Source organism: Bos grunniens, chromosome 9 (assembly GCF_055505025.1).
Source record: "Bos grunniens cultivar Pamir isolate PY7600 chromosome 9, Bosgru_T2T1.0, whole genome shotgun sequence".
Lineage (NCBI taxonomy): Eukaryota > Metazoa > Chordata > Mammalia > Artiodactyla > Bovidae > Bos > Bos grunniens.
Genome location: NC_141173.1, coordinates 68885263 through 68903426, shown reverse-complemented (window position 1 = coordinate 68903426; position 18164 = coordinate 68885263). Strand labels below are relative to the sequence as shown.

General features: G+C 41.1%; 1 protein-coding gene across 3 annotated transcripts in view; it reads left to right on the top strand.

Moving 5' to 3' along the window:
• Positions 1-18164, top strand: part of ARHGAP18 (Rho GTPase activating protein 18) — a 203258-nt gene that overhangs the window by 67882 nt on the left and 117212 nt on the right. For 2 of the 3 annotated variants that reach the window (XM_086316437.1, XM_086316436.1), the window contains exon 1: positions 2393-2542. The exons of the other annotated variant lie outside the window; for it this stretch is intronic. In XM_086316437.1, coding sequence (XP_086172563.1) covers positions 2430-2542 — 113 coding nt within the window. In that variant the 5' untranslated portion in view covers positions 2393-2429. Of the gene's footprint in view, positions 1-2392; positions 2543-18164 lie in introns of those variants that run through there. 3 annotated transcript variants of the gene reach the window in all.

Here is an 18164-nt window from a genome sequence, read left to right as displayed (position 1 = left end):
TGAGGATCATTTGTCTAATTTACCAATTTTAACAACAACAACAACAAAAACTAGTGTACTTTCTAAGGGCATACTAAATTCATTCAGTTCTTCACCGGTCAGCAGTCACTGCTGCTGCTGCTGCTAAGTCGCTTCAGTCGTGTCCGACTCTGTGTGACCCCGTAGACGGCAACCCACCAGGCTCCCCCGTCCCTGGGATTCTCCAGGCAAGAACACTGGAGTGGGTTGCTACTTCCTGCTCCAATGCATGAAAGTGAAAAATGAAAGTGAAGTCGCTCAGTTGTGTCCGACTCTTCTCGACCCCATGGACTGTGGCCCACCAGGCTCCTCCGTCCATGGGATTTTCCAAGCAAGAGTACTGGAGTGGGGTGCCATTGCCTTCTCCACAAGTCTTTGCATGGCTTCTGCCAGACACCACTCTCTCTGGTCCCACTGTCATTCCTTTCTGTCCTTCTATATCTAATTTAATCCTTCCACACAGTGGGTCTTTAGCAGTCACTAAAGCAGTCACTAAAGACCCACTATGTGGAAGGATTAAGTTAGATATAGAAGGGACAGAAGGAATGACAGTGGGACCAGAGAGACTGGTGTCTAGCAGAAGCCATGGCAAGACTTGTGTGAGTAAAGGAGCAAGAACATACAGTACTCTTCTCAAAAGTTTGAAACTGGTTCTGGCAAACAGTGGTTCCAGTGGGGAACCAGTGGAAGTTTTAAAGTATGGAGCAACATCATTAGGGCTTGTGCTTGGGTGTGATAATGATGTGCCAGATAATTCTGAGGAGGAAGCAAGACAATAGGTAGAGCCTGTTGGAGGCATTTGTGCAAAGATTGACCAACTAGTTATGGAGAGAGGGGAGGGAGAAACCTATAATAAACTTTTTTTGGAAGACTTATAAGTGGGAGTTCACAGTAGTTACCAAAGAGGCTTTAAAAAATAATAAAAAAAAATTTGGTACTTTAAGATGTGTAAGTATGAATAAAGTACTTATTTCTCATGATCATTTTACATAATAAAAAGTATAAACAGTATTTTTATGGAATGATGAAACTGACAACTTATTTATAAGAAAGTTTGAATACAAATACTAATAGACATGAAAATGAACAACAAAAGCCACTTCAATTCAGGCTACTAGATATATAGAAGAGAATAGAATTTTTTTTTTAGAGGAGAAAGGACAGAAAAATCTTACATTTTTAATAACTTTTTCATTTGTTTCCTTATCTACAGGACAAAAACAGGATAGTGGTTAAAAAGAATGGATTTTAGCCTAGAATTCTGTGCAAATCTAGCTCTGGCATAGAACAATTGTTATCTTAGTTGTTGTATACTCGCTCAGTTATGTCCAGCTCTTTGCCGCCCCATGGACCCCAGGCTCCTCTCTGTCCATGGAATTTCCCAGGCAAGAATACTGAGGTGTGTGCCATTTCCTTCTCTGGGGGATCTTCCTGACCCAGTGATTCTACTTGTGTCTCCTGCATTGGCAGGCAGATTCTTTACCACTGAGCTACCAGGGAAGCAGGGGCCAACTAGTGGAGAGCCAAGGTACTTAATCAGCCCTTCAGCCTCACTTTCCTGCAGATACCCGTGTTATAAGATGTGTATGTGTGTGAGAGAAAGAGGGGGAGGAGGGAGAGAGAGAATTTAACTGAATTGAATGAGATAGTACATGTACAACACCTGTCACAGAGAGCGCCTTGCATATATTAGGTGCTCAACAAATAATAAGTACTTTTTTTTTTTAATTCTCAACAATGCCATTTAACACTTTTGGTAGATGCAGCTCTTTTTGGTACTGAAGGGTATTTTATTAAAAGCAAAAGGTAAGCTTGGCGTTGTATTTTATGTGAAATAAGGTGACATTTCCGGTGCGAACATTTTTAACCAGACACAAGAGGTAGCCTCTCTTGTTTGCTGGGCAGGTTCATTGGGTTTTGCTATGGTTAATTTTAACGCTGACTTTCAGGGGTTAAGAAAAGCCCTTACTCGTGTTACATGAAGTAGCAGAAATTATCAGATGGAAACAGGAATTAAGAAAGGAAAAAAAAAAAAAAAAGGCTCTGCGGCAATTCATTGTTTCCTAACCAAGAAAACTTGTGCTTACAAAAATGAGAGGCGGCTACAACCTGGCAGTTTAATCGGATCAGAATAACTTAGGGGAGGGGGCAACAAGTAACCCCTACACCCCACCCTTTAACCTAGGCCTTTCGGACTGGGTTGGTCCCGGGCTGGGACCATGGCTCTGAGTCTCTGGTCTCTCCATTGGAGAGGCGCGGCCCCGCGCGGAGAGGCCCCGCCCCTCCCGTGTGAATCGCCGACCTCGGTGGGCGGAGCCGGCGGATGCTAATGAGTCGAGTTGCCGGGCGAGCCAAGAACTTCATTCTCTCCTCTGTGTCAGGATCGCAGAAATTATGCCCCTTCTCTCACCATGAGCTGGCTCTCCAATTCCCAGGCAGTTGTGCTCACTGCCTACCACCCCAGCGGCAAGGACCAGGCTCTGGGGGGGAGCCATGGCAAGGGCGGGGAGGAAGCCGCCTCGAGGTAAGCCTGGGCACTCGAAAGCCAGAGAACAAAACAAAACGCTCTTACCTGCTCCTCAGGGAAGAAAGTGACAGGGAAGTTGGTGTGGGTAGAAAGTAAGCTACAGCCGCAGGTCGCGCCTAACCTCGTGCAGCAGCAGAAATGTTTGGGGCTTTCTGTACTTTACATCTCACCTAGTTTGAGTCGGAAACCGCCTCTACGATGACTGGTGAAGACGGATAGGAAGGAACTGGGGCGATGGCTGTCAGGCTCCTCGCTCAGCAGGTGCATTTGCAAATGCTGAAAGATCAAATAACTATATTTGAAACACTTCCTGTGGGATGGAATTCTTGAATGGGCCCAAGGCCCAGCCACTGAAACTGCTGCTTGGGAACAGTGCCAACAAGCAGGAGGGCTGTTCATTGTACAATCTGTTGTTGTTACAGTATGTTTTTTTCCCCCCTCTCTTTTGGCTGAAAGCAAACTTCTTAGGCAGAAAGCCCAAGACACTGGCCTGTGGCAGTATGTTTCTCATTCTTTGGTGTATGTAGATTTGTTGTTGTTGTTATTGGGGGGAGCTTTCAGAAAGGTTTATGTCAGGAAGTAGTACTCTGCTACCAGAGTGACCTGTGGTTAATGTTAACTCACTTTATAGGTAGAGGGGGCAAATATTCTATAGACCACTGAGGCGCAAAGAGTACCTTTCTCTCTGTGTACTTTGCTCTGTTTTTTCAAGTTGTTTTTTTTTTTTTTTCCCCTTAGCTTTCCTTAATGACCTTCTCACTAGCTGAACATTTTTACCTCCGTATTAGATATAAATTGTAAATATTGGCCCAGAAGCTTGCAAACAGCAAATGCTAACCTAATAGGGTAGGACACTAATTATCAGTAAGCACATTTCCTCCTTGATGTTTAATGTGATAATAAAACCTTCTTTGTTCTTTTGTGACTTATGCTTAGGCCTTAAGCTGGAATAATGCCTTCTTTCATTTGTTTTAAAATCCCCAGATATGGGGGAGGGGAATAAAAATCAAAGGAATGGCTGTAATACTCTGCCTTAGATTCCCAGGCTGACTAGAATTTTTCCTTACATAGCAACCACCATATGTATTCTGTTGAATTAATTCATTTCCAAAGATAAAAGGGATTTGCTGCTTGTACTTTGGGTGTGTTATTTTATTTTCTGTCTTTTTAAGTATTTTGTCTGAGAGCTCATAACATGTTTTCAACCATTTTTTTTTTTTTTTTTGTAGTGCACTAAGGGGATAGTTACCTTTCAGCAGTAAGCAGACAGCAATGCCAACCCCTTGTTGTCCATAACTTCGACTCCTCTTGACAGTCCAAATTGCCAGAATTGTGCAGACTTAGCACATTCTCCAGAGACTTTACTCTGGAATGGCCTGAGGATGTGAGCTGAATTTTGGATCCTGAGTGAAAAGAACCTTAGGGACATTGAGGCCTGACCTCTCACTTTTATTGCCTTGACTCAAACCCCAGGAATTAGGCTTTTTTGCAAGGTCTTTTCTAGGGCTTTGCGTATTGAGATACGGAGACTTTATCCTATGTTTGGAGCTTAGCTGCCTGTTGTGGGTGACCTATACTCAAGTGACCTATACTTGAATGGGTTGTGGGACAAAAGAGAGGAAAGGATGGGTCATTCTCAGCCTTGTTGTCACTCAGTTGTGTCCGAATTCTGAGACACCATGGACTGTAGCCTGCCAGGCTCCTCTGTCCATGGGATTCTCCAGGTAAGAATACTGGAGTGGGTTGCCATTTCCTTCTCCAGGGGATCTTCTCAACCCAAGGATGGAACCTGCAGCTCCTGCTTTGGTAGGTGGATTCTTTACCACTCAGCCACCAGGGAACCCCCCATTTTCAGCTTAGGTTAGAGCAAAGTCAAGAGGCTGCAGGGGGCGCAGCTGCTCAGAGTGACTGCTCTCCATGGGGTGGCAGCACCAGATCTGTTTTTCAGGTCCGCCCTCCCCACCACTGGCTGCCATATTGCTTGCCCATACTGGCGCCAGTTCCCACCACTGAATCAGAGTCCTTTGCTGGAGAAGATGGGAGCCTTTGTTTTAGGGCTGGGAGGAAAGGCGAGAAAAGGGACAGTCCTTTTTTGCTTTTACCCTTAAGCACATTAACTAATTTATCAGATAAGCTCAGTGTTTCTTTGGGAGGCACCTTCTTTAGTTTGGAAGGGTTGAGATATTGCAGTTGGGGTAGGTGGAGGGAGGAGGGATTTGAAGAAGGAATGGCATCAGGAGTGATCCCTTAAAGGTGATGGTGAGGGAGAGGCAGTACACGGGGCTTTGGGGCTGGGGTGCTCAGCTTGTACTTTAAGCATTGGCAAGCTGCCCCAAGGTGCAAGGTAGATGCCTATTTTAAAAAGCACTTCAAAAATCAAACCAAACCAAAATAAAGCAAAACCTCTGAAAAAGAGACAGAAGTTAGACTCTGTGTCCACCTATTTAACATTTGTTGAAGGCAGCACAGAAGTCTAATTTGGCTTTTTGTAAGACTTTGTCTCTTCTAAATAATATGCACTTTGATGAACTACTTATTCAAAAGTTCAATTAGATGAACTCATTATATGCCATTTGATAAGTATAGAGGATTATGTATATGATTTTGGATATTTATAGAAAGTGAGTTTTAGACCTATATTACCAAATCCTTTTTTTTTTTTTTTTCCAATTGTTCTTTTAGTCTTTGGGAAAGTTGGAATAGTAAGGAGCTAATTTTGTAAGTTGTCTGTTAGTCTAAAATTCCCTCCATTCCATTCCATTATCCCTCTTTATCGGGACATAGTCATTGTTTATTTGATTAAGGAATTCTTGCTACTCTTGTTTTTGCTGTGTGTGTGTGCTCAGTCCTGTCTGACTCTTTGCAACCCCATGGGCTGTAGTCCGCCAGACTCCTCTGTCCGTGGAATTTCCCAGACAACAATACTGGAGTGGGTTGCCATTTCCTACTCCAGAGGATCTTCCCGACCCAGGGATCGAACCCACATCTCTTGTGTCTCCTGCATTGGCAGGTGATTCTTTACCACTGCGCTACCTGAGAAGCCCAGTCCTGGTTAGTCTTTCAAATAGTTACAGAATCCTGCTTTCAAGTTTTTTTGTTATGTTTCTTCTTGAAAACATTAGGATTTGAAGAAATATGCTAATGCTAGTTCTGACTGAGTTGTACATAGTCAAATGTTTCCAGAGGAAACCACTTTTTATGAGTAGCTATATTTATAAGACTTTATTTACTTGTTAATTTTCAAGTAGGTTTTTTAATGTTTACTTTTGCAAAGCAGTTTTTCAAAAAATACTGCATTTTGGCTATCCTTACTATTCTGCCTTGACTTTCCTGTCATTTTAAGAAGAGCTGTTTGTTTTATTTGCTTCCTATCAGTTTTTGCTGATATTTGATAAATATTAACGTCAGTAGTATTTTTCTTCTTACTGAACCTCTGACTCTAGTTATCTAGTTATCATATGAGATATTTTTATGTCTTCCATGAGTACATGTGTGGTGTTCATCATGAAAGATTTTGTTTTGCTGAAGCCATTTGCCACTGGTTTTGGGCAGAGGCAGAACCAGGAGGCACGAGGTCACAGTGACATAAACCCTGAAACTCTGGGTGTGGGGCCAGGCTGCATGGGGTCGAATCCCAATTCTGCCAGTCATTAGCAGCTTGGCCTTAGAAGGATTATTTAACTGTCTTGTAAATTGAACTTCATGGTAGTACTCACTTCACAGGGAGGATTACGTGGGAAGATCTGTGTAAAGCCCATAGAACAGGGAAGAGTTTATGGCTAGCCTCTGCTTTTTTTCACAGTAGATACAGAAAAATAACTTATTGAGCTTTGTGGTGTACAATATATTCTTTTTCATTTCAGAAGTATTTTTACAAATAATATTTTGTCATGTGTTAAGAAACATGGCCATGATCCATATGCTTAACTAAAAATGACATAACCAGCAATTAATGATGTAAAAGTTCAGGCCTTGGAAGTTTAAAAGACCCTGGAGATGTCCTTTTGATCCAAAGCAACATTTACAATTTGAACTAGTGACAGCCACTTATAACAGGCCCTGCCTTGGGGCATTGATGGGCCACGCTGAGGTCTGCAAACATTGACTTTTATGGCAGGCTGGAATGTGGGTGGGTCCTCTTTTGGCAGCTGGACTAATTGCTGCCTCCATGCTTCTGTCCTCCTCCTTTAAGAATTACTGCTTCCGGTGTGCCAAATTAAAGAGGGCTGCCACCTTCTTATGTCTTTCAAGTTGAATTTGTAACATTAGAAAAAAAGTACGCTACCACAGATAGAGTTCTTTCCTTTTGAATTTATGTATTATTTGAAATTATATATTTTTGGTGACAGAAGGAATGGTGAAGAGTTTTTATAATGAAATTATGTAATATGAGGACCATTTTCCTTGACCTTGGAGTTTAAGGGTGATTTGTCTTTCTGATTTTGCAGGAGTTAGTGACCAAATGCATTTTTAACCTGCCCATACGGATAATTGTTTTCTAGATCAATCTAGTCCTCATTTCCTGGTGTAAGAGTGCTTTCTAAAAACTGATTTTCTTTACTGTGTCATTTAAAAGTCCTACTAGTAATTTTCTCTTGAGTTGTTAAAAGACACAGCCAGTATTCTAACCAGACAAGTCTTACCTTCATTTAGAATTGTGTGGTATTTGCCTTCTAACCATCCTCATCTGTGAGGTCTCTGATTTTTGTGGGCCTCTTTAAAGTATCTTCATGGGACTTATATTAGGTATATGTCTTTTAAGTATAAGGATTTATAAATCTCAAGAACCCCACCTTTTTTTTTTTTAAAAAAAAAAGCAAAACGAAAGGAACCTGCTGAAAACTTTCCTCAACTTCAATGGCACACTTAGGTTTTTCACTGTTTACCCTCATCTCTCTTCTGAGTGAGGCTAGTGCTTTGCAAGGTTTATGGTTGCTCTTTTAAGTTCTTAGTATTTGTCATGTTTTTGAGAGTGTTGTAGCAAAACAAACTCACAAAGACTGATGCATTTAACAGTGCTCGTGATGGCTTCTGGATTGCCTGGCAATTAGACCTAAAGAGTTTTTAATAATTGGCCCACCAAAATGAATTACTTTTTTCTCTTGTTTTAAAATTCCTCATTATCTGTACACCTGAGTATCATTTACAGCTTAGAAAAAGGACCCAGCATCCTAGAGGCCTAGGCTACACTTGTGCCAAGCAGAAGTTCCCAGTGTCCCATGGTTGTGGATCTGTAAGGTCTCACACTCTTTGGCAGCCTCTGCTCTCCTACATCTTGTCTGAATGCTACCCAGAAGTCCAGAGAAGCCTCTCTACTTGTTACCCTGTGGTGGCCCTGTGAGAAAGCTTGCAACAGCAGAAACTTGAGGCCTCCAGGCTGTGGCTTCAGTGGTGGTACGGTGGAGGGTGGGCATGGGAAGGGTTAGCAGCGTGGCCTCCAAGCTTGGTTTGGGGAAGAAGGTGTCCTAGACCAGGTGTGATGCCAGTCCCTTCCTGAACTCTCCCCTCTGGGTGATTTCTTTCCTGACCTAAACCTTTCATTTCATACAAATACTCCAAGATAAAATGGCTTGTTGTCAAAGTTTTAGTCAGTACTGATATTTAATGTCTTTGTTTTACTTTTGATAAGAGGAGATAGAAAGTAAGAAGTTTTCTTACAGGAGGAGACTGGGCTTTCCCAGTCTATTTGGTGAAGAACCCACCCTCAATGCAGGAGATGCAGAAGACAATAGTTAGATCCCTGGGTTGGGAAGATCCCTGGAGGAGGAAATGGCAACTCACTGTCTTCTTGCTTGAAAACTCCCATAAGTAGAGGAGCCTAGCAGGCTATAGTCCATGGGGTCACAAGAGAGTCCGAGGCGACTGAGCACAAAGCATAGATAGGGACAAGTCAAGGTGTTGGGTGGATTAGGGCAGAGGGAGCAGACGGGATGATGTGTGGATAATTCTGAAGACACATTCTTTTGACTTCTGCATTTGTTGCTGGGAGCTGGCCAAGTTTATCCCCTTTTTTGAAAGAAGTAAACAGAAACCATGGAGATCTGCATGGTCAGTTACTACATCTGGAGTCGTTACTCAAGTCCACCAAACATCTGAATTTTTGTGTTGGGAAAAAAATGGTGACATGTCACCCCTTTGACACATGCTCTTTCGGTAGTCACTTTTGCAAAGAACACTTGTGTCTCCAGGGAAAATGAGGTTTATTGCAGGCATCTGGGTCATAAGGAAAAGACCATGTCTTCTTCCCTCAGGACTGGTCACATGATAAGTTGCTCTCTTTTGGGGACTCTATTCTTTTCTGTCCACTGGCTGTATAATCATATTTTGAGCTTGAGCTTGTCTCTTAATGGATGCCCCACTTGTGTAGCCCTCTAAGATCTTACACCTCATAGCATATGAGCTAATTTCAAATTTTTGAACAGGGATCAGTTTTGCCCAGTTAATTTTTTTGAGCTGTCTGGGGAAGCCCATGATTTGACCATCTGGGGTCTTTTTAGAGAAGCAGATTCTGTCAATGGGGCAGCTTCCCTCCAAAGGTAACTTGGCATCTTTGGTAAGCTGTTTAGAATTCGATTTCATTCCTCGTCTATGAAATGAGTGTGTTAAAGTTCTGCTTCACAAGGTTAATTATAAAGATCAACTGTGTAGCTTTTGAAAGCATTCAAAAAAATGTACACATCAGGCATATAATTGCTGAATCATTTTCAATACTCTAACTTTTCCCAGGACAGTTCATTTAACCAGAATTGTCATACTGAACTTTTTGCTTTAATTTGCACTTTCCTTTTTTGCTGTGTATTAAATTAAAATGTAAGTTCCTTGATTATGGAGGTCTTGCCTCATTTTGTCTCTGTACTTGGGTTTAGCAAAGGGCTTGACCTACTCTAGGCAGGTAATAAAAATTTGAATGAGTATAAGAGGGAGTAGGGTGTAGTGATTACATGCACAGACTTTGAGACTAGACTGTCTCGGTCAGAGTCCTGGTTCTGTCATTTAATAGCTGTGTGATCTTGGGCAAGTTATTTAATGTCATAGAGCCTCAGTTTTTTCTTTTCCTTCTTCAAACTGGGCATGCTGCTGCTGCTAAGTTGCTTCAGTCGTGTCCGACTCTGTGTGACCCCATAGACCACCAGGCAGCCCACCAAGCTCCGCTGTCCCTGGGATTCTCCAGGCAAGAACACTGGAGTGGGTTGCCATTTCCTTCTCCAATGCGTGAAAGTGAAGTCTGTCAGTCATATGCAACTCTTCGCAACCCCATGGACTGCAGCCTACCAGGCTCCTCCATCCATGGGATTTTCCAGACAAGAGTACTGGAGTGGGGTGCCATCGCCTTCTCCAGCAAACTGGGCATATTAATACATAATTCAAGAGTTATGAGGTTTGAATGAGTTAGTATATGTAACATTCTTAAGAGTGTTTGTTCTAAAGCACAGTGACCGTCTGTGATGATACAGGGGACAGAGGAGCCTGGCGGCTACATCCTTGGGGTCGCAAAGAGTCAGACATGAGTGAAGGACTAACACTTTTACTTTCAGTCACAGATGTTGGTGAATTAATCTGGAAATACTGCTAGAAAGCATCTTTGAAGCTGAGTTGTAAGTGGTTTGGGAAAAGAATGTTTGCTTTAATACATATGCAGTATAATTTCTTAATTTGAGAAATAGTGTTTTGGAATAAGTTTAAGATATTTATAAAGATATCTCAAATTATATTAATTTTAAGAAATACTAAGAATACCTATCTTAAAAAAGGGCTTAATGGGTACTGAACCCTTGTTAGGCCCACTGTTTTAAACAACTTTCTGTAGTTTGGGTGGATATAAATTTCTAAATCATTTGTTACTCTTAATAATGTGGAAAATCATCTCATGTAGAGCAAGGAACAGTTATTTGCTGCTGCTGCTGCTAAATCGCTTCAGTCGTGTCCGACTCTGTGTGACCCCATAGACGGCAGCCAACCAGGCTCCCCCGTCCCTGGGATTCTCCAGGCAAGAACACTGGAGTGGGTTGCCATTTCCTTCTCCAATGCATGAAAGTGAAAAGTGAAAGTGAAGTCGCTTAGTCCTGCCCAACTCCCAGCGACCCCATGGACTGCAGCCCACCAGGCTCCTCCGTCCATGGGATTTGCCAGGCAAGAGTACTGGAGTGGGGTGCTATTGCCTTCTCCAAAGACCAAACTGACTTTAGCTTATTTGAATACTTGTAGGTACAAGCCCCAATATATCACCATAGCTAAAATATTTGAAGACAGGATAATGTTTACACTTTTCCCCCTTAAAATGTACCTGTGTACTTTTTGAACAACTCTTGATCTTATAACCGAGCAGTGATATTTCATGGAGCAGAGCTAAAGTGAAGGTGTGATATCCGCAGCCCAGATCCTCACACAGTTACCCCTGAGCTGCATCCCGTTTCCCATTTAGTGCACGCACTTAAAGACTATCTATTGATTTTTCTCTTCCTCTGTATCATACATAATACATTCCTTTAAATGCTTACTGTGCACTGGGCCTCGCGTAGGAAACTCTGTCCCCTTAGCCAGTTCTCCGCATATCCCTCTCATACCTGCCTTTCAAGTTGCTATTAACTTGGTAGCTCTTGCTTATGAGTGGCTTACCGAGTAGGCTGTTCTGCCTCCACCTCTAAGAGACTGGGGACTTTAGTGGTGGGATGGGGGAACCTGGAGGAAGGAAAGAGACGGAGCTGGAGAGAGGAGGGAGGTGTAATCCACTGAGTTATGCAGAAGCCATTTTCCATAGGCAGAAAAGTAGCATCACAGATGGTAATCAAATCCCACAGAGCTCCAGTTGTGCCATTTTCTGGCTTAATAGAGTTCTTTTCGCCAGTTGGAAAACCCCAAGCACCATATATTTGTGGCATTGTTGCTATGGGAGAATGTGTCCTGAGTTCCCAATAACATGTTTCAAACCTAAGTAAAATCTTCGAGTAAGTTGGGGATGATGTTCTTTGCTGCCTTTTAGGACCTCTGTTAGTTGAGACATGAAAGAGATGTTTTTTTCTGCTGCCTTTAGTTTTGTCTTTCTCTAGTACACTCCAATACTCTCGCCTGGAAAATCCTATGGATGGAGGAACCTGGTGGGCTGCAGTCCATGGGGTTGCTAGGAGTCGGACACAACTGAGCAAATTCACTTTCACTTTTCTCTTTCATGCACTGGAGAAGGAAATGGCAGCCCACTCCAGTGTTCTTGCCTGGAGAATCCCAGAGACGGGGGAGCCTGGTGGGCTACCGTCTATGGGGTCGCACAGAGTCAGACACGGCTGAAGCGACTTAGCAGCAGCAGCAGCAGTACACTGCACTTCTCAAGGCAAACGGGAGTGCTGCATACCCTGATGTGTCTTTCCACAGGTCCTGATCTTTCCACAGGTCCTGATCTTTCCACACGTCCTGAACATGTACCTGTCCTACATTAGGGAGCAGGCACTAGCCAAAATTTGTCATTTATTTGGAAGATTTAGAAATGTGGAAACTGATATATGTTGTGTCTCTAGTTGAATCAGATTACAACTGTAAAATGTAATTAACTTAAAATGGGAAATGCTTTAATAGCATGCTGCTGTGAAAGTGAAGCTGTGTAGAAAATTAATGGAATCCACACTAGCAAGAATTTTTCAAGTTCGGTGGTTTGGCTCTAGAGATCTGGTTTATCTCTGAATGCTAATGTCTCTCAGGTATCATCTATATATTTTGAAAAAATAGTAAGAATTATTTATTGTTGATGAGCAGCATAAAACTGAAATCCTACCTAGAATAAGATTTGGATAATTCAGAAAGGCATTAAAAATATATAAATGTAGAATGTCTTAAAATTTTAATTATTCAAAAAATCTTAATATGTATTTTAATAAACAATTGTGAAGATCTTTGCTGAGTATATATAAGCCTAAAATAAAATGAATATAAGAATTCCTACTCTGAGGGAGCTTGCAATATACTTTGGACAGATTCTGAAACAACGTTTTCAGTATCATATTTAGGAAGCCATGTGTGGTTCTCTTTTTTGAAGTATAAAGCTTCACAAAAATTTGTTATTGAGTAATTAAGATTTGGTTTGAGTAGGAAAAGGTGAGTTGGGAACTGAAAGTTGAAAGGAACTTTGTCTATTTATAGGTGGTATAGAAACATGTAACTCGATCAACTTATTCTATAATTAATGTTTAGACTAGAGTTACTAAGTGAGTGTCTTTTCATTTCTTTCCAAATAATGCTGTCAAAGCTATGGTCCATCATCTGATAGAAGTTATTTAGGTCACAGTAGAAGTAAGTTTGTATGATGTCTTTTTTTTTTTTTTTTTAAGTAAAGCATGGATTGTTAAAATGGGGATATATATGCTTTAATATCTCCAGGCTAAAATGTTTTTAATTATAGCATTTTTGAATCATTCTGGAATATAGTATAATTACATAATGTCATCAGACTGGATATATTTAGGTAAATGTATAAGTGTATTAATCCTTCCTTGTTAGTTGCTCAGTCATGTCTGACTCTCTGCGACCCCATAGACTGTAGCCTGACAGGCTCCTCTATCCGTGGAATTTTCCAGGCAGGAATGGGTAGCCAGCCATTCCCTTATCCAGGGGATCTTCCTGACCCAGGGATTGAACCTGGGTCTCCTGTGTTGCAGGCAGATTCTTTACTGTCTGAACCATCAGGGAAGCCCTATTAATCCTTTGCTCCCCATTTTTTAGAAAAAGGTTTATATACTTAAGAATCAATAGTGCCTGGCAGATTATATAATAAGTGAAGCAGATGATTGGAAAATGCAGGCAGAAAAATGTATGTTTAATTAGAAAATGTTAGCTAGAATTTTAAAAATGCTGAGTAAGCCCCTTAAAATCCAGTCTGCAGTTTGGATCTGACCCAGGTACCGCTGTATGTGACCCCTATCCTGACGGTCAAGGTGGTGGTTTCAGTCGTCTGTTGCTTTGTAACATACTATCCAAAACTTAGTGACTTATCAGTTTTCTCTGTTGATTCTGGAGGATCACAATCAAGTTCTTTCTTGGGATCCATCAAGCAAGGTGGGCTGAGGCATGTGGGTCATCAGAGGCTTCTTTGTGCACAGCTTTGACCTGCACTGCTGGGTCTTCTTTCTCTTTTGCAGCTTCTCTGAATGGCTGGCTTGGACTTCCTCACTGCATGGCAGAATCAGAGGAGTCAGACTTCCCACACTCTTGTTGGCTTACCCCAGAATGAGCATTCTAACATGTCTTAGGTAGAACCTGCCAGGCTTCTTAGGCCTAGCCTCAGAAGTTACTCAATGCCGCTAGCCCATATTCTGTGGGCCAATGAATCATAGCCCATCTGGAATTTAAGAGCATGGAGGAACAGGCTTCACCTCCTCTCAGTGAAGGAGAGGCTTACTCAGCTGGGTAACAAGGTCATCTTTGGCAATAAGTGGCTCAGTTATCATTCCAGTCTCTCTGCATCTCCTACCTGCCTTTTCTGGCCTTAGGCCAACTGCTCTTGTAGACAGAAACCTCTGTTCCCTGGAGCTTGACTTTATTTTCCACCAGTACGTGCACATCCTATGTACACTTACCATTCTGGCCTTGCTTTATTAGGTAAATTTATGTTGGAAAATTTTTTCTACGCATCAAGAGCATAAATGCCTTAAGCTTAGGCCTAATTTTTCTTTATCCTAAGCACTAGATGGATTCAGTACCCTGTATATCCTAGGAATTTAACTGTATTTGTGCATTGACTGATATTTTATATTTTGGAAAGACTGAGTATTATGTTTGCAAAAAATTTAATATAGAGACCTTTCTCCTTTCCACCAAAAAAAAAAAAAAAGATTCTCAAAAACGTTTTTCACAAAAGGTTCTAAATTTGATTTTAGGCACAAGTGGATTTGAATTTGGAAAGAATAATCCTAAGAAATGAGATCTTCCTTGTGAAGAACATGTTCCCTCTATTTGATAGCAGCAGATGTGCTAAAGGCCCTTGTTTGTTTATATCCAGTGATATTTACTCTAAGGGACTATTGGATACAGATGTAGTGTTTTGGAGTACATAATATTTTTGAGATCACATAGTACATATGGAAAACATCCCAGAAGCTGTATAAAAATTAATTGTCAGTATTTGAATTGCTTACTTTTTCTCCTCCCAGAACATTAGTTAAATTTAGCAGTCGTCCAGTAATTCTTATCACTGCTTGTCAGAATACCTAAATAGCATCACTGTAGAATTTCCTTTCTTTCTTGTTCAGAAATGTTGCTTTACTATACCAATTATTACACCGTATTTGCCTCTCACCACACTTCCTTCAGAATCTTAGTCGCTCAGTCATGTCTGACTCTGTGATCCCACAGACTGTAACCCTCTAGGCTCCTCTGTCCATGGGATTCTCCAGGCAAGAATACTGGAGTGGGTTGCCACTTCCTTCTCCAAGGTGTCCTTCAAAGCAAAGAAGAAAATAAGTGGCTAGAACACCCTCTGAAATCTGGAGGGCAGAGGGTGTTTTTTCCTTATATAGGGGAAATTTTTTAAAACAGTCCTTGGAGATTAGAATATGTATGAAACTGAACTGAAACATTTGCTCAGTCATGTCCGATTCTTTGCAACCCTGTGGACTATAGCCACCAGGCTCCTCTGTTCATGAAATTCTGTAGGCAAGAATACTGGAGTGGGATCCTTCTCCAGGGATTGAACCTGAGTCTCCTGCATTGCAGGCAGATTCTTTACTGTCTGAGCCACCAAGGAAGCATTTTTTAAAAATACTTTGTATCCCCAGCTTAGAGCTGCCACTGTTTTGTGAGAACTTGCTGCATACATTTTAGTTATTTGTCTATAGCAATGATGGTAATGTTTTATCAGCTCACTTAGTTCCTAAGATTTTAGGGTCATTGGAGAAATACATCATTTTTCCTGTCCCAATACCTGGAGATGGAAATGCCAACCCACTCCAGTAATCTTGCCTGGGAAATCCCATAGATTGAGGAGCCTGGCTACAGTCAGGAGTCCTCAGGCTACAGTCAGGAGTCCTCAGGCTACAGTCGATGGGGTTTCGAAGAATCAGATATGACTTAGTGGCTCAGCACGCATGCATACTATCAATTGGAATCATATCATCTCTGTTTTGCAGGCAAAGAAAAGAGACTAACCCCTTTTGAGCTTAGTTGGTAGCCTGAATCTTGGAAGCCAAGGCCAGGCTATGTGTCCTTAAAATGAAAGGCTTATTCTAATAGGTTTTTTATACATTTCAGGAAAAACCATTACTTTGTTAATTTGCTTAAAACAAAATTCCTTCAATAAATAAGTCAAAGTGATAGATTTCTTTTTGCCAAATTGTGTTGAATATTATCACTAGGTGTTCCGTTAAGAAAGAAGAAAGCATTTTGTGGTCTAATACTTAGGCGTAAGTCAAGTTTATGCAAGATGCCTTACAGCATATATTTTAGGTAGTATTGTGAATTTCTAAAAAACAAACAAAACTGGTAGCAAGAATCACATTCTAAATTTATTGCACTGAGGAGACTTCAAAAAAAAAAAAAAAGCTGCTTGTTACCAATGTTCCAGGGAACACAATTAGTAAAATCCCCAAATATTATTGTTTCTTTATAAGTGGAAACATGTTGAAAAATTGTATAGTTTAGAGTTAGGAACATATTTTGGGCTTTATTTGTTGTGGTGGTAGTATTGGTAGTAGTATAATGGATTTTTAAAAATTATCTTCTGTGGCCACTGTTTTATCAATAAAAGTATGCCCCTTTAAAGCTCCTCTTGGTGAACATATTTCCACAGTAAGAATGTTTATTGCTTTTTTAGTACCCAAGCTTTATAGCAGGCATATCTTTTAATACAATATTTTTAGCTTGTGTTTTTCTAGGGAAAATTTATATGTATGCCTCCAAACCCAATAATGACATATTAAACCCAAATGTGGGGGAAATAGCTCGAGTTACATTTTTAGTATAACATGGATATCTGGAAAACCACACTCATTGTCAGCCAAGAGGTCATATGCCATGTCACCAGCTAGAAACAGCACTTAGTCTTACTAATAGTTTGGTCTTCAGTAAACAGCATTTTAGATTCAACGTGATAGTCTGATAGTTATGTGTGGGAGTTTTGCTGTGTGTGGGTTGAGGGTCCGGGGTAGATGTGTTACACGTTTTCTCTATTTGAAAGAAGAGGACAATGTTAGTGGTGGTTTTTTTTTTTTTTTTTTTTAAGGTAAGGATTGCTGCCACTACTTTAGAGGGGTTAACAACCCAAGCACTCAGGTGATATCACTCCTAATTTACGCAAGGAGAAATAGAGGCAGGGAGCAGCAAACCTCACTTGAGGGCCCAGAGCCAAGTTTGGCAGGACTAGGATTTGAACCCAGGCAATCTGCTGTCAGGGTCTTCACTGTGCTGTTCATAGAAATGATTAGTTTCTAACTTTTGTAAACTGAATATGGCTTCTGGAAGTATATGCAAAGCAAGTTAATTACAACAGAACGTTTGGTTGTCTGGTGGTGTGTGTGTTTATAATAAAAACTCTTGTTCTTTTTGGTGTTAAGAGAAGCTTATGTGAATCTGAATTCTCAGCAATTCACTTGGTAGTAAAATAGGCACTTTGGAAGATAACCTGAGCTACTTTCAAAACCCCGTGATACCATTTACTGCAATGAAGTAGTAAATAGCTTTAGTAAATTCTACCATTTAAGCAAGTAGTTTTGTGTGGCCTTCCTTGAGGTGTCTCCTGGCCTCTTGTGGTCAGCTCTTCACGTAACTGGGACAAATTGTATCACAGAGGAAAAGAAAAACAAATATTTATTGAGTACACTCTGTGTTCAGAGCCCTTTAAAATGGACTTTATTTAATCTTCATAAATTGAGAATAACCGTACACATCCGAAGACAGAGAAAGTTCCCATAAATACATGAAATAACTGGTTTCAGATCGTACACCTTGTATATAGATCAGTTCTGATTGGAACCTTGGTCATTTTCATTCTACTAACTGATGTAGAATAAGGGCCATTATTGTTTTTCTCTCTTCCAAGCACATGTGTGTGAATGACACTGGAGACTCAATTCAAAGGGCAAGATGTCTTCTGTGGCAGACCCAGATCTGGGTCTTTCAGAGCAGCCGTCTGAGCGTACCATGCTGTGGTGGGGGCTGTGGGAACCGTGGTGAAGTGAGGTTCCTGTAGGTAAAGTAGAGGAGAAAGCCCCAGGCTGGGGCCTCTCTTCTTTCTCCATCAGTAGGTCTTTATAAACTGGAAACTGTCTTCAAAGGCATTGAAAATCTCCCCTAACCAGCATGATACACTAATACGATATGTATTTAAAATACTGCCATCATCACCACTGTCCTTGCCATTAGGTGGTTGTATTTTTCAATAAAGCTTCAATAATCAGTTTCCTTAGTCCTAGCAAAATAGGACAGTAAGACAACTGTGAAGCTGTATCATCTCTGTCTTCCCCAGCCATCTAGTTGGTCTCAATACCCTTTCTATTGCCTGAGAACTTCCCTCTGAAATCCAAATGAACTGTTCTCTTCAGCTGTGAAAGTGTGGGCATGTCGCAGTTGCTACTGAGCATCTCCTTGTCACCTATTAAAGTCATCCAAACACTTCACAGGGATGTGAAAATCTTGGCCTACC